Genomic DNA, 27,113 nt, shown 5'->3' with positions numbered 1-27,113 from the left:
TTTTTAATCTTCTACCCTTTTACCCAAAAAACATTCCAGGTCCATTCCAGGCTTTATTACTCTATTCTAGAAAAAAAATTAAAGAAACAACAAATTCAAAACTACATTAAGACAGTGAGGTATGGGGGCTCCTGGGTGGCCCAGTTGGTTAAGCAACTGCCTTCAGCTCAGGTCATGATCCCAGGGTCCTGGGATAGAGGCCTGTGTTTAGCTCCATGCTCAGCAGGGAGTCTGCTTCTCCCTCCCCTTCAGCTCATGCTTTCTCTCTCTCAAATAAATAAATAAAATCTTTAAAAAAAAAGAAAAAATATGGGGCACCTGGGTGGCTCAGTGGGTTAAAGCTTCTGCCTTCAGCTCAGGTCATGATCCCGGGGTTCTGGGATCAAGCCTCACATCGGGCTCTCTCCTCAGCAGAGAGCCTGTTTCGTCCCCTCTCTCTCTGCCTGCCTCTTTGCCGACCTGTGATCTCTGTCTGTCAAATAAGTAAATAAAATCTAAAAAAAAAAAAGCCACCAACATTTAAAAAAAAGAAAAAATATGGAATAACTGGTAGTTTTATAACACCATCAGTAGGAATGTGGAATGTGCTCAGTTTTCCACTTTGAAAAAGTTCAGTGGTTTCTAAAGTTAAACAGACATCTATCCTAGGACACAGCAATTTCCACACCTAGGTGTTTACAAAAGACCAAAGACTTAAAAAAAAAGTTCATAGCAACCTTATTTATAGTAACCAAAAATTAGAAACAACCCAAAGTCCACCAATAGGATAACTGTTACTATCTCTGTATAATGGAATATTACTTAGCAATGAAAACGAACAAGCTGATACACACATCAAAATGGATGACTCTCAAAATTGTTATTGAACAAAAGTAATCAGATAAAAGTAAATAAACACAAATAGTGCTTACCACAGAATTCCACGTATATGAAGTCCTGCAACAGGCAAACCAGTATCTACCAACAGAAGTCAGAAAATGGTTGCCTGGATAGTACGGGGAGTAGAATTGATTGAAAAGAGGCAGGGGAAATGACCATATTTTATATATTGACCTGAGTTGTGTTTATACAAATAAATAAATATATGAATATATATTCATATTCAAAATTCAGTGAACCTAGGATCTGTGATTTTTCTCTACATAATTGTATCACTGGCATTTCTTTTCACTAGCTAAATGGATAAACAAAGGAAATATTTGTGTCCCTTAGGCTCCGTAAGGCCAATTCTTGTATTTGTATTCTGAATATGCCTTCCTGCATACTCAAGAAAATTATCTCTGATACGATAACTTATTTAATAAAGCTCATTTTTTTGATAAAAAAAAGTTTACAGTCTTTCACACTAAAGAGACACTAATTTACGCAGTAAGTCTTCTCTCTCTCTCTCTCTCTCTCTTTTTAAATTTACTTGTTTGTCGGAGAGAGCACAAGCAGGGGGTGCAGCAGGCAGAGCAGGAAGCAGGCTCCATGCTGAGCAAAGAGCTGCACGTGGAACTCGATCCCAGGACCCCGGGATCATGACCTGAGCCAAAGGGAGACACTTAACCAAGTGAGCCACCCAAGCATCCCAAGTAATAAATCTCTCTTTGAACCCATCCCAAGAAAACAAAACAAAACAAAAAACCCCTCTTCGCTCTGTCCAGCATCATCTATTTCTCTGTTTCCTAAAGGATTATTTTTTTCAACATACAAATAATGTTGAAATTTCAGCCCCCCTCAAAATCTCCATATATAGCTTCAACTACTATTAATTTCTTGCTTCCTGTTAACAGGAAAACACTTCTAAAAGGTAGTCTATGCTCTGTTAAATAATAAGTTCCCTTAAACTAAACAAAATTGTTCCATTTTATTTAATCTTTTAAGTTATCTCTACACCCAACCTGGTCATGAACTCATGACCCAGAGATCAAGAGTGGCATGTTCTTCTGACTGAGCCAGCCAGGCACTCCAACAAAATTGCTCATTTTAAATTCAATTTTCAGAAACACATATGTGATATCACTAATACTTATAATTTGTAGTTTAAACATTTTTATATGTTACTGTCTTTTTTTAATGTTATTGTCTTTAAAGTCTCACAATAACCCCATAGGGTAGGTATTGCAATTATCTCTAACAGAAATAAGAGGTTCAGAAAGGTTTTATAACCTGCCAAAAGTCCGACAACAAATAAATGAGTCCCAACTTCAAATCATGTGCTTTCATGTTTTATATACTATATCTGGACATCTAGAACTCTCAGTACAATAAAAATGTCTGACCAATGAAAAATACCCAAACTCAGCCAAAATATAGGCTAATATTCCATTATCTTATGGTCCTATTTCAAATCTACTACAACAGAATTTTTACAGTGTATAAGTAGATGACCAGATAATTTATTACCCAAAGAGGACACTTTTGAGAATAAAGGAAGAACTATTAATAATTATGCCAGGATAACTAGCATGATCCAGGATTGTCCTGGGCAAACTGGGACATATGGTCATCCTATTTATAAGCTAACTTTGATATTTGAAAATAAAAACCCATATTTATGTTTTATTATAGTATTTTATTTTTTTATTTTTTAAGATTTTGTTTATTTATTTGACAGAGACACAGCTAGAGAGGGAATACAAGCAGGGGGAGTGGGAAAGGAGAAGCAGGCTCCTTGCCAAGCACAGAGCCTGATGCAGGGGCTCCATCCCAGGACCCTGGGATCATGACCTGAGCTGAAGGCAAACACCTGATGACTGAGCCACCCAGGTGTCTCAATTATAGTATTTTTTAAGTAACAATTTAAAAAGGAGTAGGCATGAAGAGGTAAAGAAACAAGATTGTTAACCAATGTTAGAGGAAAGGGTTAACATTCCAACAGTCTAGGCAATCATTTTGGTTCCCTTTTATCTTTGACAGTTCTTAATGTAGCAATACTGTGGCTGGAAAGATTTGTAGTTAGGAGGCCTTACATGCTTTTTCAAACAAAGATGACCTATTTACAAATATGAGCATTAACAACTGACAACACTGCACAGTTCTATATGAGAAGGATTTGTTTTCTTCTTCGGTATATTTCATAAATGAAACAATTTTATTTTAAAAGCTCATATGCCTAAGAAGTCCCATAGCATAAAAAAGTTTGCATAGTAATCTGAAATTCACAATTCTTATAAAAGACACAGGTCCTGCAAGGAGTCTAAAAATTCTATTTAAAGGTTCCAAAGAAACTAACTCAACAAAGCAAGGCAGCTTCGATCTCAGCCACATTTTAGTCTCCATATGAATGTTCTCCATCTGAGTGGCTTGGCAGATCTTATTGGACGCATCTCAAAAGTCTTGAGTGTTAGAAGAAAAATACCCTAGGACCCAACTCACAGCCCACATAAATTTTCCAATGTAGGCCTAACCCACAAAAGTAGTTCCAGAATCATCATGTAGGCCACAGTCATGTCAAGTCCCAGAATAGACCAAATCTAACCTGTCTGGACAGGACAAAGAATAGGGTTCCTTAGCTCTATAGCAAACACTGTCTCCCTACCTAATTTTCCTAGTCTTTCCTGGCACAAAATCAAGCTCTAAAGCAATGTCCAAAACCAGTCTAGGCATTGATGTTAGGAAAACAAGGCAATATTCACAGCAGTATTTTGAAACAGTGTTGCTCAGTGTAAAGTACATAAAGTAGGAGTCAGAAGACCTAAGTTCTATCTTAAGCTCTACCACTGCCTAACTAGGACATACCCTTCACTTTGAGCCTCAAGGTCCAGTACAGAGAAAAAAAAAGGGTAAAATGCCCTCTAAGATTTCTCTCTTTTTTTAAGATTTTTTTCTTTATTTAATTGAGAGAGAGCAGAAGCAGGCAGAGGGGCCGAGGGAGTAGCAGACTCCCCACTGAGCAGGGAGCCCAAAGCAGGGACTTGATCCAGGGAACCCCAGATCCTGACCTGAGCCGAAGGTGGACGCTTGACTGACTGAATGACCCAGGTGTCCTTTAAGATTCTCATCTAGGCCAAACACTGTACATCTTTCAATGTCTCCTGAATTTAACTCATTATCAACTTTCCTATTGGGCCAGTTAAAATGACAAAACCATCAACTCATCAAATATGCTTTATCATTTCCCGAAAAAAGACCAGTTGGAATCTGATATATTTAACAAAAAACAAAAGTTATTCTTCAAGGACTATTGGTTTTAGAGGCTGTAAATTTAGACTCATCAGTAATGGTGTAGCAGAGTGGAATACAAAAAACAAGTCGAAAAGACAGTTATCGCCAGCTAAATTCATTCAAAGATCTTAGATTTTTTTAAATGCTTTTGATTTAAATCATTATTTATGAATCCCTAATAGTTGAATGTTAATTTGTAAAGGGCACTGAACCGGGTGTCTAGAGATCTGAATTCTAGTTAAAGATCTGCAACTGTTTGCTTGAGCTTAAACAAATCGCAGTTTCTTTTGGCTTCAGTTTCTTGAAATGTAAAACGAGAGAATTGGTAAGTTTGCTTCCTATTTAAAAATCTAAAATTCAGGGGCGCCTGGGTGGCTCAATGGTTTAAGCCTCTGCCTTCAGCTCAGATCATGGTCTCAAGGTCCTGGGATCCATGCGGGGCTCTCTGCTCAGTGGGGAGCCTACTTCCCCCTTTCTCTCTGCCTGCCTCTCTGCCTATTTGTGCTCTCTCTCTCTCTCTCTGCCAAATAAGCAAATAAATTTTTTTTAAAAAAAGACATTTAAAAAAATTAAAATTGAAACTTTTTTTCAGACAACAGTCTCTAAGAGATTCAAACTGCTTTAATGAGAGAACACTGCCTTTACAAAATGTCCTAAAACTTAAAAGCACTTTCATACCTATCCAACGACACTGTGGGATACACATTAGCATCATCACCACTGAGTATTTCATTAAACAAATGTCCACAGAAAAAAGAAAAGGAAAATCAGTTAATTCAAGAAAAATGACTCAGAACCCTGGCATGCTGACCACTAGTCTGGTTTCCAATCTTATATTCTGTCATTAAAAAGGCACACATTACTATAATTAGCAACAATTATTTTAAGTGTGGTGTAAAAAACAACACTGGACATAAAATCAGATTTGAATAATTTTGTGATCTTGATCACTCTCATCGCCAGTAAAAGCTGGTTAATTAATACCGATCTTTGGGTTACTGTTAGACTTGGCACAAAATGGGAGCAAGCCTAACAGCATGTCTGTGAAAACTAAAACTGGCAAAATTCACTGAAGGCAGTCCTCAGTGGAAAGTAGCTGCTTTCTGTAGGATTATCGACTCATTCAACACTGCCACCACTTACAGAGAGTTGCTTCAACTTCAGTCTCCCTGCCTACTCGTGAATCTAAGTTCTAAGTTATTAAATTCCGTAGAGAACTAGAGCAAAGCAGAAGAGTTGCTATAATTGTTTCTCATGATACTTGACAATTTTAGTTCATAGAAGCAGCTTTTTCAGGAAATTTAAGTTAAGGATATTGTTTCTATAGAAGCATCATGCAGTACACCACATCATGGATGTCTCGATTCAATTCCTAACTACTACTAAATGATTTCGCACAAGGCACTCAACTTTTATTGGTCTGTTTCCTCAGGTGTAAATGTGGTATCTGGTTTAGATAACATTTCAAAAATTTGGGGGGAGTCGGAGTGCCTTCAGCTCAGGTCATGATCCCAGGGATATGGGATAGAGCCTCCCATTGGGCTCCTTGCTCAGCAGGGAGCCTGCTTCTCCCTCTCCCTCTACCTGCTTGTGCCCACACACCCTCTCTTTTCTCTCTCTGCCAAATAAATAATTAAAATTTTTTAAAAAAATAAAAAAATCTGGGGGGGTCATCACTATAATTCAAGACTATGTAAAATACAACTAACATCTGAAGAAACAACCATAAAATTTAACTATTAGCAAAAATCAATCCTTCCACAAGTCGAATAAGGCAGATGTCAACCTTTCCTTCAGTCTTGAACACAATGGCCGTTCAACCCCTACATTAAAACAGCCATCACTTGCTAGCAACTGAGGCTTTAGATTTGTGTTTCTCCACTGAAGAGCAACCAGGAAGACAATGGTCAATTAAAACTGAGCCCACATTAAGAACTGATTCTTAACATAGAAAAGTATCTAACCCACACTCCTAATTAGCGGCAGACTGCATGTATGGGAATGGAAGTGGGAGTGAGGTGAGGGGATATTAACTTGGTTTGACAGCATAATGTTAATTCATTCGAAAACACTCTTGGCATTAAAAGCTAGACTCTTGTGTCCCAATATAACTTACTGTGAATCCTTTCCAGGTGGGTCTCCAAGTTTTAGCACCTGGATTTCTCCTTCCGCATAATGAGGTAAGTAGTCGTTGTCTATGTTAGTATAAAATTATATAATTTAAGAAACTGTATCCAAGTCAGCACAGTTGCATCTTATCTTATCTTACCTGAGGATTAGGTTCCCAAGTCATCTCTTGAATATTATACAGTCAAAATTAGCACTGAGATATCATCAGGGCTTAGAATGTTGAAAGCTCACGGACCAAAAATTAATTTATTTTATTCTCTTCCAATTTGTGTTAGAGCCTCCCTTTCCCTGGGACAATGAACACCAAGGTCTCTTTTGAAAGAGGCAGTTCAGAACACTGGGTAAATAAAGCAATTTATCTCTTTTTATAAATAGTCGCATTAGCATAGTTCAACATTCTGTCAATGCTACCTGCAGAAAGTGGAGCGACCCATTAAGCGCTTACCATTAACAAAACAAAAACAAACAAAAAACCAAACCTTCACAACTTTGGGAAAGCAATTGGGGTGAGTCTCCTGTTTTTTTGCTCTCGCTTTATACCTCTACCTCACAAAAGTCATTTCACTTGCGACTCTCAAATAAAAGTAGGTAAACAGATGGTACCTTTGGCAACCAGAATATGAACTCCAGTCAGAAGCAAACATTTTAGGGACACACACAATTTCGCAACCTAGGGGCTACGTATCTACATCAGAGCAGGGCCAAATATGCTGGTCTGCTCATGGCCACCAACGAAGTTGTCAGAAGGCATGACATGCAGGCATGGCCACACATGGTCCACGTCACACTTTCTCAGGCGCTGGGTCACCCCTGGGAGGGAATGGTAGCTGCATTCTTTTTTTTTTTTTTTTTTTCCCTCATGAGAAATCCACTACACACACAAGCAAGCTTCACGCTCTGGAATCTGGGCGGGGGTCACCTCACCGGTGCGGCTAGTTACTGGGCTCCGCCATGTGCCAGAGACCCAAAAACTTCTGAGAGCAGCAATGACCAAATAAAAAGTGCAGAGAGAACCTCCAGCGTAAGGGGGACCCGTGCCACGGGGAGGCTGCAGAACACTCAAGAGAAGGGGCGACAGTTCTCAGCAGTCAGGAGGCTAACGCCCAGTAGGCAAGCACTTCAGGCTGCCGCCCTCTCTCATTACCTGATGGACGTCATGGCTTCACTTTCCTGCCCCACGCACCAGCGCTCGCCTCAGATGCTCTGCGTCCGCACCGGCAGCAGCAGCAGCAGGTACCACGGCAACTGCTCCTCTGCTCGGGCACTCGGCGACCGGGAGCGCGTCCTCACACACCCCGCACGCCAGCGGCCCCCGCCGAACCGGCCCCACGTGCTGATTGGCCGCGCCGGGAGGGGGCGGGCGCTCCGCCCACCGCTGGAGGCCGGAGATGAGCCCCGGGCGCCTCCGGGCGAGGCAGCCGGCCGCGTGTCTTGTGTCCGCTCCCTGGCGCGCCGGCTAGCGGAGTGGCTAGCGGGCGCGGTGGCCATCTTAAGTCTTGGTAACAAGGTTCCCCCTATTCCCGGCTTGTGGGGCATGAGGCTGGTGCCCGCCTCAAAAATGGCCGCCCCAACTGGCAACCAGTTTGTCAGTCACATGGCCACGTTCTACCTCTGCAAGCTCAGGTCGCTTTAACAGGACTTGGGACAGGGACGCTATCAGGGCAGTCTGTGGGGATGCAGTTTAACAGCCTGGAAAACCCACCTGCAGAAGAAAAGCAGCAACCTCCTGGGAAAACCTCTCAGCCTGGGGAAAACAGAATGCGTGGCAACAGCAGCAGGATGTATTAAATTCGAACTCGCAGCCTTTAAGTATTAGTTGCTCACTTCAGCGGTCTCCAAACGTTCTTCGACTTAAGAAACACTTAGAACGGCTTATTTAATATGGAACTGCCCAGGGCCCACTGTAAACTTTGTGCATCATTATCTAGAAAGGTGGGGTCCAGATACTGGTATTTTTAGCGAGTACCAGGTGATCCAGGTACACATTTAAGTTTTAAAGCCTCTGGGCCTATTTAGCCCACTCATACTATACTGCTAACCATACTTCTCTTAAAAGTATACAAAGCTCCGAGCAAGTATCTAATGCCACAGAGGGGCGGGAAATGGAAGAACCCGAACTGCTGGCCGTAAACGTAAAATTTAGTGTGGCCAAAAGGCTGAGAAATTGATTCTGAACCACTAATAAGACAGGTAAACGTCAACTGCGGTAAGGACCAGAGGCAGTAAAATCATAAGCTTTATAACCTAAATAGCTTTAACTCCCTCTTTATTCTCTGTAAAGTAGTATTTTTTTTTAAAGATTTTATTTATTTATTTGACAGAGAGAAATCACAAGTAGATGGAGAGGCAGGCAGAGAGAGAGGTAAGCGGGCTCCCTGCTGAGCAGAGAGCCCGACGCGGGACTCGATCCCAGGACCCGAGCCGAAGGCAGCGGCTTGACCCACTGAGCCACCCAGGCGCCCCAAGTAGTATTTTTTTTAACACACTACAGCCCCCAGTGACATTCACTTACTGACCATATAGGATGTGATCAGTTCCATAGGTCTAAAATCAGTTATATTAGAAACACAATCCCACATACACTGAAATATGCCCAATGTGATCAAAATGAATGAATTTATTTTATTTTATTTTAATTAAAGTTTAAAACCAAAGCAATAATATATTTTCCATCAAACACAATTTTGTTTTTATTGGACTGTACTTCACTGTTTAACTGCTAAAAATTAAGCACCCAAATTGAGACACTGTAAATACAAAATACATACCAAAATTTTCAAGACTTAGTACAAAAAATATTTATTATTTCAGTAATAATTTTTATATTGATTACATGTTATGATACTTTGCTACACTGGGTTAAATAAAATATATTAAGATTAATTTAAGCTGTTTCTTTTTACTTTTTTAATGCGGCTACTAGCAAACTTAAAACATATGCATCTTGCATTACATTTCTACTTGACATTGTTATTCCACTGTCCAAGTTAGACTTCCTTCTTACCTATCCTTGCTCCTCTGACAGAATAATCATGTTCACAAAATGAATCAGTAGGGAGACCAGTTTATACAGATCTGTAATACCTTGCTAACCATCTAAAACATCAACTATTTCAAGATGTCCAGTTTTATTCAAAAACGTTTTAGCATTGTTCTCTTTAATTTGGTAAACGACTAACAAGAATGAACTCATGGAATATAAATCTTTGTGTTTAGTCCATGACTAAAGACTGTTAAAACATAACTATGCTTTGCTAAGTGAGACGTTGACCAAATGTCCACAAGTAGACAAATCAGTTGTTTCTCTGGATTAAAAAAATCTGAATCAAAGAAGCTGCAGAATAGCAATCTGAAGTGGAGGAGACATGAATAATTTAACAGTTTCCCTCCTCCTCTTGTGGAAAATGCTGATAGCCTACATGAACTAAAATCAAATCAGGAATAATCCTTGGGAAGGATTTCAAAACCGATGTAATTTTTAATATGCAATATAGTATAGTGCTACTTTATTATTCACAGACATCATTTGAGCGATCTTGTTAAAATAAGGATCTAACTCAATAGGTCTCTGTGGCCAAGAATTTGCCCGTTCTTTATGCACCCAGATCTCATCAATTGCCTCTTGTCCATGGGCCATATTAAGTAGCAAGGTTGTAAAGGTAGCAAGCCAGACAGTATGGAATCTCTGCTTGACTCTACTAACTGCATGACCTTGGGCTGGTCCTTAACCTATCTGTCCCTCAGTTTACCCATTATATGCTTTTCAGGGCATTGTGAAAATTAAAATTTAATTCTAGTGAAGTGTCTATTGGAGCCCTTGGCACGTGAGGTAAGTACGACTTTGTCATAATCACACTGGTTAAAATTACATCACTGGAAAGCATAATATGAAATGAACATGAGGAGTTCCTGGATGGCTCAGTTCGCCTTCAGCTTAGGTCATGATCCCAAGGTTCTGGAATCGAGCGCCATGTCCAGGTCCCTGCTCAGGGGAGAGTCTGCTTCTCCCTCTCCCATTCTCCCTGCTTGTGCTCTCTCACCTGCTCTCTGTCAAATGAATAAATAAAATCTTTTTTTTTTTTAAGTTTAAGTAATAGTTACTCAGTAGCTGTGTGTGTGTGTGTGTGTATTTGCATGTGTGATAAAGACAGAGAAGGAGAGAGGGAGAGATGGGAAAAACCGGATGAATAGAGGGTAGGGAAAAATGAGAAGAAAAAAAGGCCTAGGGGTGCCTGGGTGGCTCAGTGGGTTAAAGCCTCTGCCTTCAGCTCAGTTCATGATCTCAGTGTCCTGGGATGGAGCCCTGAATAGGGCTCTCTGCTTAGCGGAGAGCCTGCTTCTTCCTCCCTCTCTCCCTCTCTCTCTCTCTGCCTCTCTGCCTACTTGTGATCTCTATCAAATAAATAAATAAAATCTTTAAAAAAAAATAAAAGAATAAAAGATCTAGGAGAGAAAGAATAAAAAGATCTGCTTTTGCATGGAAAAACATGTCCTTACTTTTATCCCTACCTGACTCTGAAAGAGCAATCACACAGAAGCCCTGTTTGCTGAAATAACATTTTTATGTTACTATACCTGCTGAAATGAACTGGTACCTAAACACATTTTAAAAAACTAAACTTTCTGAAAGTTGCATTGAGGGTGCCTGAGTGGCTCAGTCAATTAAGTGTCTGCCTTGGGCTCGGGTCATGATCTCAGGGTTCTGGGATCAAGTCCCGTTGGGATCTCTGCACAGCGGGCAGTTGGCTTCTTCCTCTCACTCTTCCTTTGTCCTCTCAAAGTACTTACTTACTTACTTACTTTCCCCACTCAAGTAAGTAAATAAAATCTTTAAAAAAAAAAAAAAGAAAAGAAAGTAGCATTGAATGATTATGAGTAAAAAACATTTAAAAGTTTTGATTATTAGATGAAGAGGATGTGATATGGCTTTATTTTGATTGATTGAGAATTTGAATATTCCAGACTCTTATCTTCCCTTAATGATACAGAATTCAGATGCTTCAGAAGCCAGACGCTTAACCAACTGAGCCACCCAGGAGCCCTAGTTAAACTTTTTTGATCAATTTTTCAACTAACTTACTTCAAATGTAATCTTTTAATTTTAGGGGAAAAATAGCCAACTGAAATTCCTAACTTCCATTAACCTCCTTATAGCTTCAATCATTGCATCAAGATAAGTGGCAGAGTAGTTTGCTCTTGGGTAGATAAGTAAATATTCTATTTTATTTAATAGTTTGGTTAGGGGGCGCCTGGGTGGCTCAGTGGGTTAAGCCGCTGCCTTCGGCTCAGGTCATGATCTCAGGGTCCTGGGATCGAGTCCCACATCGGGCTCTCTGCTCAGCAAGGAGCCTGCTTCCCTCTCTCTCTCTCTCTCTCTCTCTGCCTGCCTCTCCATCTACTTGTGATCTCTCTCTGTCAAATAAATAAATAAAATCTTTAAAAAAAAAATAGTTTGGTTAGTCAGCCACTATAAAAGCAAATAGATAACTAACTTCAAACAGATAAGTGCCTCTGGGTACCATAAATAAATACACAGACCCCCCTCCCACTCTATTTTTTTCAACAAATGCTTCAAGCTCCAAAATGATAGCCAAGTTCTCTTCAAACACAACCAGTTTCTCTGTTAAGGGTGCCATAAAACAAGCACTTTCATACATTGTTAGTGGGAGTATAAATTAATCCATTTCTAGAAAGCTTTTTGGCAGTATGTGCCAACAACTCCTTTTTTAGGGAACAATCATAAATAAAATAGAACAATGTGAACAAAGATTTGTACACACATTTATTCATTTCAGCATTAATAACAGAAAAAATTTACGATATTCTAAAAAACCAAAAATAGGGTAATGGTTAAATAAATTGCAGAAGAATGTTATGGAGCTATTATAAAATGTTTTCATAGACCTTTTAAGGATGTAGGAAAATACTCATGATATGTTAAATGAAAGCAAAATAAATAAACAAAAGGAATGCAGAGTATGATCTTGACTGTATTAAAAAAAAATACATGCCATTATGCAAAAAAAAAAGATGGGAAAGAAATATACCAATATGTCATTACGTGTTTCTCTGGAAAGTAGGGTTATATGTAATTTTTACTTTCTTTTTCATATTGATCTACCTTATAAACTTTCTACTATATATTGGTTTTACTAATGTAAAATTTTCATATTATTAAATTTTAATTCTTTCTGAAATATTTTAAAAATACAAAACTTATTCCTTCTGTTTTTTAAATGAATTTTTTAAAATCACAACCCATCAAAACTACACTTTATTTTTAGAGGAAGTGAGCTTATTTTACACACCTTATTTTTCATGTATAAAGACTGTTTAAAAGAGGAATAACAAAAATAAAATGTCTTTATGATTTTCTTGGTTAATTTTAAATCTTAACTTGACAAAAATTAAAGCATAAATACAATATTTAGAGCTCTGCATAGCCCTTATGAGGCCAGCTGTCACAACACTGAACGCCTTCCCTGCATATTACTTAAAAATACATCTCCTCGTTTCCTATAAATTAAGATGCTATTAAAATAATGCTTCTAAAACAATCTATATGCTACTCCAAAAAGAGAAATTTCCTAAGACCTATCTCCCGAAAAGTAAGTAGTGTGCCACAGAATAAAGTTCAGGAACCTGGAAAAAGGAGATAGGAATTCTTTTTTTTTTTTTTTTTTTAAAGATTTTATTTATTTATTTGACAGAGATCCACAAGTAGGCTGAGAGGCAGGCAGAGAGGCAGGCAGAGAGAGAGGGGGAAGCAGGCTCCCTGCCAAGCAAAGAGCCCAACGCGGGGCTCGATCCCAGGACCCTGAGATCATGACCTGAGCCAAAGGCAGAGGCTTTAACCCACTGAACCACCCAGGCGTCCCAGGAGATAGGAATTCTAATCCCAGAACTAACAAAGATGTTACTACCTTTAGCCATTAGTTTTCTTACCTGAAACATAAGGGAGTTTGTTATAGGGGACATCTCAAGTCCTTAAGTTTCAGTTTTATTGGTCAACAAAAGAAAAAAAGTTCACTTATGTCTCAATACAACTTGGATTGTTTCTTCAAAGAGCTGATCAATTTTAATTCAATTTTAGTTAGCTTCCATTATGGACAAGATTATTCTAAGAAACGTTGCTGAATGTATTAACTCTTCCCCAAAGACATTATATATAAAAGGTCTGCTACTCTTACTTTAATTATTACCTGTAGATCCTCATGTCTGTCACATTTCATTTAAACATTACATATTCAAATAATATAATCTTTTTTTGTTTAAGATTTATTTATGTATTTGACAGAGAGAGAGATCACAAGTAGGTAGAGAGGCAGGCAGAGAGAGAGGGGGAAGCAGACTCCCCACTGAGCAGAGAGCCCGATGAGGGGCTGGATCCTAGGACACTGAGATCATGACCTGAGCCAAAGGCAGAGGCTTAACCCACTGAGCCACACAGGTGCCCAAAATAATATAATCTTTAAATGGAACCTGACCATTTATTTCCCAGGAGAATTTGAAGAATATAATAACATTTGATTGACTGAACTATATTTAGTAAAAATTCTTAGCAAAACTCCTTCCCAGGAACACCTACACCGTGTTTCTTTATTTCCAGTGAACTACAAATCTCTGAAACTCAAAGAAAACCTCTAGTCTGAAGTATAGGACAACAGTACTACCCAATTATTAATGCTGCCAAGAACACGCATTTTTAAACTGTGCAACTGACTATCACTACCACTTCATTAAAGAAAGAGCATTTTGGGGCACCTGGGTGGCTCGGTGGGTTAAGCCTCTGCCTTCAGCTCAGGTCATGATCTCAGGGTCCTGGGATGGAGCCCCGCATCGGGCTCTCTGCTCAGCGGGGGGGCCTGCTTCCTCCTCCCCCTCTGCCTGCCTCTCTGCCTATTTGTGATCTGTCAAATAAATAAATAAAATCTTGAAGGAAAAGAAAGAAAGAAAGAAAGGGCATTTTAACATAAAAATGTATGAAGGAGAGGCTTCTGGGTGGCTCAGTTGATTAACTGTCTGACTCTGGATTTCAGCTCAGGTCATCATCTCAGGGTCATGAGATTGAGCTCCATGTCCCGTGGGCTCCACACGCAGCAGGGAATCTGCTTGTCCCTCTCCCTCTGCTCCTCTCCCCGCTCACTCTCTCAAATAAATAAATATTTTTTTAAATGTATGAAGGACATCACAAAATAAAGAAGAGCTCTTCCCAAAGTATTATTGGAATCTTATGAAATATAGTCTCTATAGAATAGATTTTTCTTATTTTTATATGACTTCAGATCTGGTCTATGGTACTTAGAAACAAGCTTTTAGGAATTATTCACTATTAACTCAATAGATATTTATTGAGCAGCTATTCAACTGCTCAAGACACTAGAGATTCTGGGCGCCTGGGTGGCTCAGTCAGTCATTAAGTGTCTGCCTTGGGCTCAGGTCATGATCTCAGGGTCCTGGGATGGAGCCCCACATCAAGCTCCCTGCTTAGCGGGAAGCCTGCTTCCCCCTCTCCCACTTCCCCTGCTTGTGCTCCCTCTCTCACTGTGTCTCTCTCTTTCAAATAAATAAATAAAATCTTAAAAAAAAAAAAAGACATAAAGATTCAGCTATAATAAAGAACATGAACTGCCTTTACATTCCAGTGAGGGTATATGGATGAATAATCCAACAGTAAAACATCCAGTGATCATAAGTGCTATGCACAGAATTAAAAACAGATCAGTGTAGAGAATGGGTTTTTAGATAGTCTGGGAAGGCTTCCAGCAGAAGAAAATGGAATGACAAGGAAAGGACAGGTGGAGGAAGGTCATTACTGATAGCAAGAAAATGATGGCTAGAAAAGCAATGTGAAAAAGGCAAGCAAGAGAAGAAATGCGGTGGTTGAAGCAAGAAGCAGATCATGGTATCTTCTATGAGCCTACGAAGTTTTTATTTTGTTATAATAAGCATGACAGGAAGTCACTGTTTTAAAACCTGTTTTTGTGTTTTAAACAGACAAATAACATGATCTAATTGTTTCCAAAGATCACCCTTGGCATTTGTATAGCGAATGCACTACAGGAGCATGAAAGGAGAAAAACCAAATTAGAAGCCTATTACAGTAATAGAGCTGACAAATAATAGTGGCAGCCAGAAAGAAGAAGATGGACATTTTAAAGACAGAATGACAGAACTTGCAGGTGCACTAGATATGAAAGACTAAGGAAAAGGAAGGAATCGAGCAATTCCTAGATTTTGGAATATATTGAGTAAATCTGGACAAAACTGAGTAAATGGTGCTGTTTATTAAAACAATGAAGGCGCAAGAGAAGCTCAGAAGACTGGAGCTCTGGGAGAGGTCAGAATTGGAGATAGAGACTTGCCAAACAGATATTTCCTTCTAATTTTTCTTACTTCGTGGCGCCTATTGTTTTCTATTGATAGACTACACATAAATGTCCAGAATGGAATATGCAGTTTCATTTGAACAACACCCAAGAGAGGAACCATTCTTGGAATCAACTGATAGCATCTATAGGTACATATATAAGTAGAATAATAAGTAAAAGTTACTGAGTTCATAGTATGTCCCAGACAACATGCTATGTATCTTTCAAGTACTAGCCCACTTTATCTCTCAAATGTGAGGAGATGTTTTATTATTGCCATTTTACAGATGAAGAAATTGAGGCTCAGAGTTAAATAACTTGCCCACTCACACACTATAGAAGAGAATTCCAAACTCTAGTAGTTTGACTCTAGAACCGGGGCTAATTACCACAGTACATACCTAGTGTCACTAGAATAAACCCTAAAGTCTGCTGTAAGTCTGAGGCTTTTATAAATATCCAAATTTCAGACCACCATACTATGATGTCACCCATAAGATGCAGTGATCCAGTGATATCTTCCCGATTAGCTAAAACAACTTCTGAAATATTATTCAGAAATTGCTTCCTTTGTTCCTAGATATGCTTAAATAGATTAAATTTATTTAATGAATGAATGAAAATGCGCTTTTAATCTTTAATTTAACCAAGACTCCTAATTAACACCAAGAATCATTTCTTAGATCTCTTAATTTTTCAAAATCTCAAACACAATTTCATTTCTGCCAAAATCACAAGAATGAATACCCAGTAGTGCAACTGCTGGGTTGTAAGTCAGCTCTATTTTCAAGTTTAAAGATACAAATGTAGTGATCCTAAGAGGCACGTGCACCCCAATGTTTATAGCATCAATGTCCACAATAGCCAAGCTATGGAAAGAGCACAGATGTCCATCAATAGATGAATGGATAAAAAAAGATACACACACATACATACAACAATGGAATATTCTGCAGCCATCAAAAAAAGAAATCTTGCCTTTTGCAATGATGAGGATGGAACTAGAGGGTATTATGTTAAGCAAAGTAAGTCAATCAGAGAAAGACAATTATCATAGGATCTCACTAATATAAGGAATTTGAGAAACAAAACAGAGGATAATACAGGAAGGGAGGGAAAAAATCAAACAAGACAAAACCAGAGAGAGAGACAAACCATAAGATACTCTTACTCTCAGGAAACAAACTGAGGGTTGCTGGAGGGGAGGTGTTGGGAGGGATGAGGTGGCTGGATGATGGACACTGGAGAGGGTATGTGCTATGAGGAGTGCTGTGAATGGTGTAAGACTGATGAATCACAGACCTGTACCCCTGAAATAAGTAATACATTATATGCTAATTTAAAAAAAAAAAAAGAAAAGAAATGAAGTTTCTCTCAAAAAAAAAATCACAAGAGTTATTTTTTACAAAAAAACATGTTTTAATCACTCTTCTAGAATTTAGGGGTACACGATGAATAGCAAGTGGCTGAGTTTACTATCAAGCTAAGTAAATTCCCCATCCTAGACATTCAGCTATGTGAATCGAAGTTAGGTCTTTCTGAGGCCTTGCTTATCAAGATCTTTCAAGACTCCAGAAGTTGAAATCACAAATGTTCACAAAAGGTTCCAAAACAAATTCACTTATATAGCCCCTAGGTATACCATTTTACTAACTCCTAGTCCCTACCATTTTCTTTGTAACAGTAAAAATAAATATGGTCTCAAATTGAATATGCAGTTTTATCTGAAAACTGTCCTAAGAAATAATCATTTCTACTTGGTTGTTTTATAAATATTGAACGGTTTTCTAACGTTTTCTTTTATTCAACATTTTTGTTTTCTTTACTGAAAAGTATGGAATGTGTGTGGGGAACAGAAGCAGATTTCTCACTCTTTCTGTTTTCAACAAAAACATAACAGCCTCAGACAGCCTGTATGTGAAAGGAGTTATTAAACCCAAATGTAATCTTTAGACATTGTAAGAAGGCAGCTCCTTTTGCATACCAAATAGACTTTTTCGGCAGTGTCAGATAGCAAACTTAAGACTTCACAGAAATTTCTGAATCTTAAATCATTTCCTCAAAAACCAAAAACACTCAGTATTTCATGGAAAAATAATATATACATTTAAATTAAATTCTGAACTTTGAAACCAAAACTAGACATATTTTCCAATGGGGAAGGGGGGACTATAAAAAGTAATCACCTCTCAAGGGGCAATAACAGAATTAAAAGCTTGGAAATATAATTCAGTCATGTTTTCCAAAATTATTTTACCATAATTGTAGCAGATTAAGAAGGCCTCAGTTTCCTGGAGACAAGAGTTTATGTCCCCTCCCCTTGAATTTGGGCTAGCCTATGACTCCTTTGACCAATGGGTATAGAAGTGATGCTGTAACAGATTCCAGGCTATCCTTAAGAGGACTGCCAGCTTCTGTCTTGGTCTTTCGGACCCCTGAACTGCCAGGAAAGAAGCCCAACTAAGAGGCTGAAGAAACCACATGCAGAGGTTCACAAACTACATAGAGAGGAAGAGAAGCAGGGTTGAGCCAAGCTTTCCAGCCATCCTCAACAAGGCATCAGACAAGTAAGGACAATCCAAACCCTCCAGACCAGACCTGTTGTCAGCTAAATACCTCCAAGAGATCCTAGTCAATACCACACACATCAGAAGACTCAATCAGCCAAACCATGTCTGAATTCCTGACCCATGAACTCTAACAAAATGATTGTTATTTTAAGCCACTAAAAATTTTGGGATAGAAAACCAAACTCACTGTGAAAAGCATATTTTGTATTGCAACCAAATATGCTATACTTATACCTAATTGAACAATGTTTCACAAAGCAATACTAATGCTTACCATATTCAATGCAATGATATTTTCTATTCTATTTTCCTTTTATAAAATACTAATTGTGCTACAACCAAACTGACACATGATGTAGTTTGAAAAGCATTTTAATCTATACCACTCACTTCACAGGTACATACACAAAGATAGACAAAAACGTTAATAGCACCCAGCTCACAAACTCTCATTCACAGCTCAGAAAGGAGTGAAAAGCTGAAAAGATGAGGTATCTGAGGTTAGAAGTTACACAGAAATCAGAAATAGCTAAACGGAATTGGGCCTTTTTTTTTTTATCACCTCCTTTTATCCCCCCCTTCTTGTTCACAGATCTCTATTACCCTCCCCCCACTTCCTTTTTCCTATGATTATCAAGCATTATGAAATTGAGGTTTTTAAATATCATTTGAATTTAATGAAATGTTGTGGTCCTATTCTTAAAAGACTAACAGAACATTTCATTTCTTTTAAAAGGTTGCCTTTATTCTTATTTATATAGGTCCAAGGCTAATCATGACTGCAGTTCATTTTTAATGAAAAAGTGGTCTCATTACTACCATCTCAGATGTGGTAGAACATTTTCATAGGATTTCAAATTACTAATAGTATTAAAAGATTAACAGCTTTTTAGAGGATTGCTAGTACTTTTTTCATGTATAATGTAGGACTACTTTTTGAAGCAAAGGGTGTGCTTAATTTTTTTAATCATACAAATCACCAATGATTTCTGTTGCTGTTGGTTATACAATATCTGAATACTATAACTAATTATGAAAAATCTTTAATAAGACAGATTGAGGTTTGAATCCTATCTCTGCCACTCACTAACTGTATAGTCTTGGGCATATTAAACTTTCTAACCAATATTAGTTATCTCATATTATAATAATTGATAATGCTAAAGATCGAAATTATTAATAACAGGGAAAAATGCAAAATCTCCAAAGTATATTAAAACTTATTAGAAATTGCTCTCTTAACTGAACATTTTAACTCTTAGACATAAGCAAAATTGGTTTACTCAAGGCTTTTTAATTAGAAATCTGCTCAAAAGTCAAGTTCAAGGAGTTAACCCATTTACAAAGCATACCATTAAGTATATCCCACAAGGGACTACAGTATTTATTCTTGGAGGAGGGGGGGAAAGGACTACATATGTGTCAATAAGAGAAATTTTAAGACTAAAATCTAAACAAGGTTACTAAACACAGTGCCACAGAATTTATTTAAATAGTGTGCTTATATAGCACACACAGAATTCACTTTGACAAGTTCTCAATCTACAGCTTTGTAAGTGTAATGTAAACAGCAAGAAATGTGAGTCCTAAGTCCTGAGTGTGAATTGAGAGCTCACTACTTAGGAAATCTTAACTTCTCTGTGTTGATTTCCTCAGTAAAGACCATTACCTTCATGTGAGGATCAGTAAGAAAAGGTAAGGGAAAGCATCTGATAAAATCTTTAAATATGTTGTTCTTATCTCAAAACAAAAAACTTCAAAGAAAGCAGATACTTCATTTCTTGTTCCAGAGGGTAAATACAATGGAAAGTTCTATCGCTTGAGATCAAATCTCAACTCAAATACTTCATACCTTTAAGTAACTAGCTGTGTTACCTTACTGATATCAGTTAACCTCTCTGGGCTTCAATTCTCTCAACTGTACAATGTAAATATTAGACTGATTTTAAGTACCTCATCAGGCAGTAACAATCTAAAGATTCTAAAACATGTTCAAAGAGTTTCTAAAAATCCCATGAAATTGTAAATTAAAATTTCAGAGGCACATCTTGGCTGAGATATTTTATTGTTTTCACATCCCAACTCCATAATTTGCAGGAAACCCCAGGTACTTCTGGGAGTTACCACACTACCAGGGAATTTGGACTCAGTCATCACCTCCCACCCCTGTTCCTACCCCCACTTCCATCAGCATTTTCCATCAGTCTCTGGAAACACTTCTAAAAAGGAAGAGCTTCTCAAAGGGAAAGGCTAGAGAGCCTGCTAATGAGTATAGACCTGTTCTAAGAGTGAAAGATGCAACATCTTGGTCAACAGATCATTTAAAGAGCTCTGAATTGGACTCGGTATCTACAAGGTATTAGCAAATCTTCTCAGGAATGTAGTTTACTCAAGCTTCAAGAAGTCAAAGGTCTCCGGTGTCTATGTGTTTCCATTAGTGGAAAATGTACTCCTCTTCCTTTATTTGTGCTGAATGGGGGAGGAATGGTACACAAGTAGAGGAAGAGGAATGCTAAAGAAGGGATTCCTGCCTCATGTAGTAGGCTGGGCCAAGAAAACTTAGTATCTCTCCCAATTCTAAGGACCTGTGAGTGTATATCTAGAAGTTTATATATTTTTCTACAGAGCATCCCTACAATATTCATACATAGGGAAAGACCCAAGGAAGTCAAACCTACCATGGAGAGAAGAACCTATACTCCCCACACACTGCCCCCCCCACAGAAAGACAAATCTTTTCCTTTCTTTTTTACTAAAAATTATTTCAATACTAAACATTGAGTACTACTTACCGAATTCAAGTATAACTACCCAGTTTTATACATTTGGATAAGAAAGTGCTAAGTAAAATACACAAGACAAAATAGAATTTTGTCACTATACTTTCATGTGCATTAACATGCCATCCCATGCTAAAATGGAATATAGTCAGTTCATCCCGAGTGTGTGAGAACAGAGACAGAATTGAGGGTGTAAGCCTTAACACTTCTACAGCTTAACAGCTTTAATCTTCAACAAAATTAAAAACTAAAAGTGATAACTAAGGTCTCATCTCTCTTTAGGAAAAAAACTTCTGAAAAAAACTTCTATTTTAGGAGGAACCGAAGACTTCTCTCAGTTATGCCTATAATACAAGAAAATGTTCAATTCTCTAATGTGGTTAACTTCAAAGACAACATATTTTAACTGTTTATTTTTGAAGGAAATAATTTTCCGTATTTCAATTTGTTTACTCAAAAACTTACATGGTTTTTCAGACTTCAGCTCTAGGACTCTGGGAATAAAACAGTTTATATTGCTATATCAAGCTTAATGGAATTTGAGAAAACCTAAGATGTCTGAATTTCATTCTTTTGCTATATTTTGTTTTAAATGACCACCTCCTAGATGAGTCAACAGAGACAGATCTTTTTAAAAGACCAATTTTGTGGTATTATCCATTGTTACACAGTACATTATGTTACAGGGTATGCTACAAAATTAAGAACAGTATTCATAACAACAGAGTTAGCAATTAGAGTTCTGATTATACTGCAAATAGTATCACTAATTAAGGACTTGTTAACCCAAAGGAAAAAGATTAATCATTCTGATAGGCGACTGGTATCTTTGTAAATTTACTCTTCAGAAAAGAGTATTCCTCTGCCAAATAAGCAATTCTGTATTTAAAAAAGAAAGAAAACACTGACTACAGGGCCTTAATAAAATGTTACTGTTTATGCAGAAGTATATATATATTTTTTACTTTTGAAGGAATTTTCCCCATGAACAAATGCAAGAAATTATTATTGTAGTCAAAGTTCACTACAGTCACCAGAAAGAATAGAAATGCATCTAAGAGTGTACCTCTTGCCTCTACTGTCCTGCACTACAGGATTTCTTTTGAACAAAGCTCACTACATATAACAAAAAAAATAAAAGGTCCAAAAACCATCAAGTGTTCTCAGTAAGGACTCTATCAACTCTTAGAAATAGGTAAGAATTTACCACTAATACATGAATCCATTTTGCAATAGTGAGTACTACAAACATAATCATAAAATATCTTTAAAGAGTTACTTAAGAATTCATTCATTCAACAAAAGTTTAGAGCCTGTTATACTGCAATTAAGTAATTAATTATGAGGCACTAAGAGTAACTCAACTAGCTTCCTGACTTCAAGCAGCAGTAAGCGAGATAAAACATGTACATTATGCACAGCAATAATGCAAAGTATAAACTACAAACAGCCAGAGGAGGTGTTTCCAAGCTGGATGATTAGGAGAGTTTTAAAAAGAAGATACACACTTTGGCTAGACCCTGAGAAATCAGATTATCAATAGGTGGGTGATTCCTTTGTTTTCACAGATATTTTCTATTCATGCTATAGAAATGGATTTTTCTATGCTATGGATTTTTCTCATGCTGAAGGAATGACAGCACTGGTGGAGTTATTGACTAGAGTGTCTCCCTGAACTCCATCTACTACCCCATACATACAAACACCACAGGCTCACACACACCCCCACACCTACACAGGCACACGTGACACAGAGGATGAGGAGGAAGAATGTATCCAAGGCTGGCCAAAATCTCCACCCCTGATAAAGTAACTGGCTCAATAGTGGGTATGTAAGCTAGACAGTTCCAATCAAAGTATTTTCAAAACTGATACATGGATGTGGAAAATCCCTTCCACTGGGCTCAGAAGATTTTGGCTTGGGGCCGAGAAATGCCATCTTCCTTGTTACATTAAGATGGCTTATGTGAGAAATCCAATATACCCCAGGACAATGGAGGCAAAAGATGCATTCCTAGAATGAGTTCTATTTGGCTGGAGTTTCCAGTTATGTTAACTGAGTCTCTTAAAGACCTAGAAATTGTTCTACTAGGGATGCACTGATAAAGTCCAGCCTCAGCCTCTAGAAGACAAATAGCCAAGTAATCACTTCGATATCATTTCTCATCATTCCTAATTTTGTGAGTGATCAATGATCATCAGCTACATTCATATCTATAATCCTGCATTTGCAAGTAACAGCAAAAGTAACAGCAGGATTTACTAGTAATTAAATGTGGCTAAACAGCGCCCATTGTTACAATCAACCAAACTGATGTGCCTTGAGAAGGTAAGAATTTCTTACACAAAAATTGCTGTAGAGATTTTCTTACTCTATTCTAGAAAAGATACTGAAATCAGCATGCATGCAATGAAAGCCAAAATACAAATGGAAATTTGCATGTTCAGATGTTCTTTTTTTTTTAGAGATTTTATTTATTTTGAGAGAGAGAGAGAAGGAGAGCACGCATGAGCAGAGAAGAGGAGCAGTAGGAGAGGAAATAGCAGACTCCACACTGAGCAGGGAGCCCTGATGCAGGACTAGATCCCTGGAACCAAGTTCCTGGGATCATGAACTGAGCTGAAGGCAAACTTAACTGACTCAGCCACCCACGTGCCCCTGTCCAATGTTCTTATGCTGAAAGCTAATTAACACTACTCTCTAGATGAACACGAATCATCCAAGACCACAAGTACAAACAAGTACAAGCAAAAACATCTGAAATAAAACACATAAGAGCAACAACTTTAAATCAGCTTTGGAAAATATTCAAAAAGTATCTTTTTCCAGCAGTAGGTGAAACTTCAGTCTGTGAGGCTACTTCAGTGAAATAAGCGTTTCAAATCTTGAGGTCCAGAAGTTTAAGAAAAATCTTTCATCAGTCAGTATTAGAGAAGAAAAGCCTAATAAGTCAATGACATAATCAGCACCAGTATTATTAAAGACTATGTTATTATATTTTATATATAACATATCTTATATATTATTTTAGTATTACAAAAGAGATCTTTGAAATAAACATCTATTTAAAATCATAAATGTGTAGAATGGGAACCTCAGGAAAAATACTGACTGATGAGAACTTAGTGTTTCTGAACAACACCAAACTTTTAAAAGCAATTAAAAATTTTAATAAAGGTTCCCCAATCCTTTTGCTGATTTATTTGGGCAAGATGTATTTTAGGGCCAGAATTTTATGAGACTCCAAATTTTACAGCTTTTAGGAAGATAATACTGTTTTGTAAACCACCCAGAGCTTCATGCAGCATGCCATTAACAAACAGATTAACATTTCTACAACAAAACATACACATTTGTGTAAGACAGATAAACACTATAAAGAGCCTCATATCAAGTTTTGCTGACAAATTAATTCATCTCAAACTTTTTTTAAAACTTCCGGTTTTCAGAGCTTTTGGAATTTCAGATATATCGATGAAAAGATTATAATAAAATCATACTACTATTTATTTTATAAAGTTCCAGATCTACTAGTATCCCAGAGTTGCATTCTGTAATGGTAATATCTAGCCACTTAGCATTCACCCAAGATACCTATTTAGTGCATATAGTTTCTCACCCAAGATTTAGTGCACATCATTTCTCCAGCTTAAAATCCTGAGTCCCAATATGCACACACATGCAGTATAGAAAAGTTGGAAAACACCAAAAAAATAAAAATAAAGAAAACAAAATAATCACAATCCTTCCACGTAGAGATAACTGCTATTAAATGTTTGGTGTTGTCTAAATGTTCAGATTCTTTCTATATACATTAATAATTAGGATCAAAATCTCTATAATTTTAGTATGGATTTTTGTTTTTACCTTACTGTGTATATGGAATACCCTTTCAACCTGAGAATATTGATCTTAAAAGTCTGGAAAAATTCTCAGCCATCATCTCTTCGAATATATCCTCTTCACCATTTACACTTGTTTCTCTTTGTGGGATACCCAGTTAGCTGTTAAGTTGTTGCCTATCAATTTATATTCGTATCTCTTTATTCCTCTTTATTTCTCTTTGCTACATCTGGGTGAATTATTCAGTACTATCTTCCAACTCACTAATTTTCCCTTAAAATAAGTTTGATCAATCTAGTTTTTTGTTTTAATTTCAGTAACTCCATTTACTCTTTTACATAGCTATTTATTTCATATTTACTTTTTGTTCATAGTAAGTTTTTAATAGCTACTACTTTACCTTTTTAAGATCTATGAAATTGTTGAGTAATTCCATTAGATTTTGAGTGAATTTACCTCCTCATTGTTGTGCTTATTTTCTAAATAATGTTCTTCCCCTCATTATATTTGCAGGCTCAAACTTTCCCTTCCTTTTTTCTGGTGGTTTGAGATAGGTCACCCTTCTTCCAGATCACATGACCTCCAAGCTTGGTGCTCTTGAAGCACATGATAGTGTGGAAATTACAGTTCCCAACTCGGAGCCATCTGACAGCTCAGCCATTTCTGTGCCACCTCATCAGGTCCACAGCTTCTTAGAGCAATATCCAGGAGCAGAGGATATTCACTTAACTGTGAACATTTTGCACACAGGCAGGATTTTCACTGATGGAAGGGAAGTGGAGCCATATTCCAGGTAAAAGTAGCATATCAGCCTCATGTTTTATTTAGTGTTGGCCAGTCTAGACCTATACCTAAAATGAGAAACGGTTTTCAATGCCTATCTTTTTTCCTAGAGCCCTTTCCACTTTCCCTGAGCTCTAAGAATTTCACACTTACCTCTAGTCACCCAGGACCATCCATACAGGCTTTCCCATGGCTCTCTCTCCACCTCCCTCACTCTGTCCTAGCACATAATGCCCAGGAAAGCAACTTATTTTGACATCCATGAAAAGTACCTCAGGAGACCTTGTTTTCTACTTTCCTTGATAGTCCAAAGCCTTAATCTTAAAGGATTACATTTGTGAATATAAGGAACAGCATGTAGTATCACCCAAAAAAGAGCCTCCAACTTCAATTTTAGGCTGCGTTATTAAAAATACAAGGTCTTAAAAAAGTGAAGGTTTTCAGTCCCGCTCTATGCTGTACTAATAATTCATTCAACAAACGTTAAGTCAACAGCTCCTAAGGACTGAGCACTGTGCAATACACTAGGGACACATGATCATCCTTGTTCCTTTCCAGTCTGCATATATTCTCATTTAATCCTCACAACAGACCACTCCTGGAACAGTGTGCTCAGTGTGTAAAAATCATCTTCCAGAGAATTTTCTGAAAGAGAAAAAAAAATGTGTTTTAGAAGAAACGGGTACTAAAACCGTTACTTGGTCACCTAAGATACAGACTTTTCTGCCTATATTTACTATGCAATTTTAAAACACAGTGTCCATAGTGAGGTAGAACACACATGGAAAGAATAAAAGGAATCCAGGGAAGTGAAATGGTTAGGAAGCAATAATTTGAGAAAAGCTCAATATTTGTAGATTGGAAAATTACAGTTTGTTTTCTTTTTAATATCACTAAGATCATGACCTGGAATGATCTTTAATTGCTAATATCAGAGAGTTATGAACTAGGCTCTTAGGATTCAACCCTTCCTAACATCAACTTCAGAGCTTACAAGTATTTGTTATGATGAACAAGTAGAGCTATATCTGAAGAACATTAGGAAGAACTTGACATTGGAGGGAGAGAGACTAGTTGGGAAGCCAAAAAAGTCTAAGCAAAATAAAGTCTATGCTTGGGTTGTGGCAGCAGGAATGGAAAAGGAAAGGTTTTGTGAAACATTACTGAAGAAGACAAGACCAACTTTGATAACTATATGCGGATGGAAAATTAAGCAAACACCTAGGTTCCAAACTTTGGAGAAAGAGAATTTAGTGAGCCATGGAAGAAGGTGCAGATTTAGGACAACAGATGGATTTAGTTTGATATATATGACTTTGAAGGGTCAGCAGAACACTCAGAGGAGATAGTGAGCAGACAGTTAAAATTAGGTTCTGCAAAAGTAAGGATCTAGCAATAGATCACACATATGATCCAGTACATGTCCACTGTACAAAGCCTGGATGCCCTCTACTTTCTCCTCCAGTCAGATCAAACCATCTGTAGT

At 37.6% G+C, this 27,113-nt stretch overlaps 1 protein-coding gene across 3 annotated transcripts in view; it reads right to left on the bottom strand.

Annotated features, from left to right (window-relative positions):
• Positions 1 to 27,113, bottom strand: part of ADK (adenosine kinase) — a 555,049-nt gene that overhangs the window by 524,500 nt on the left and 3,436 nt on the right. The window contains exon 1 of one of the 3 annotated variants that reach the window (XM_044239871.1): positions 7,424 to 7,584. The exons of the other annotated variants lie outside the window; for them this stretch is intronic. Within the exon in view, the coding sequence (XP_044095806.1) occupies positions 7,424 to 7,437 (14 nt within the window). The 5' untranslated portion in view covers positions 7,438 to 7,584. Of the gene's footprint in view, positions 1 to 7,423; positions 7,585 to 27,113 lie in introns of those variants that run through there. 3 annotated transcript variants of the gene reach the window in all.

Source organism: Neovison vison, chromosome 2 (assembly GCF_020171115.1).
Source record: "Neovison vison isolate M4711 chromosome 2, ASM_NN_V1, whole genome shotgun sequence".
Lineage (NCBI taxonomy): Eukaryota > Metazoa > Chordata > Mammalia > Carnivora > Mustelidae > Neogale > Neogale vison.
This window is presented reverse-complemented; position numbering and strand designations above follow the sequence as displayed.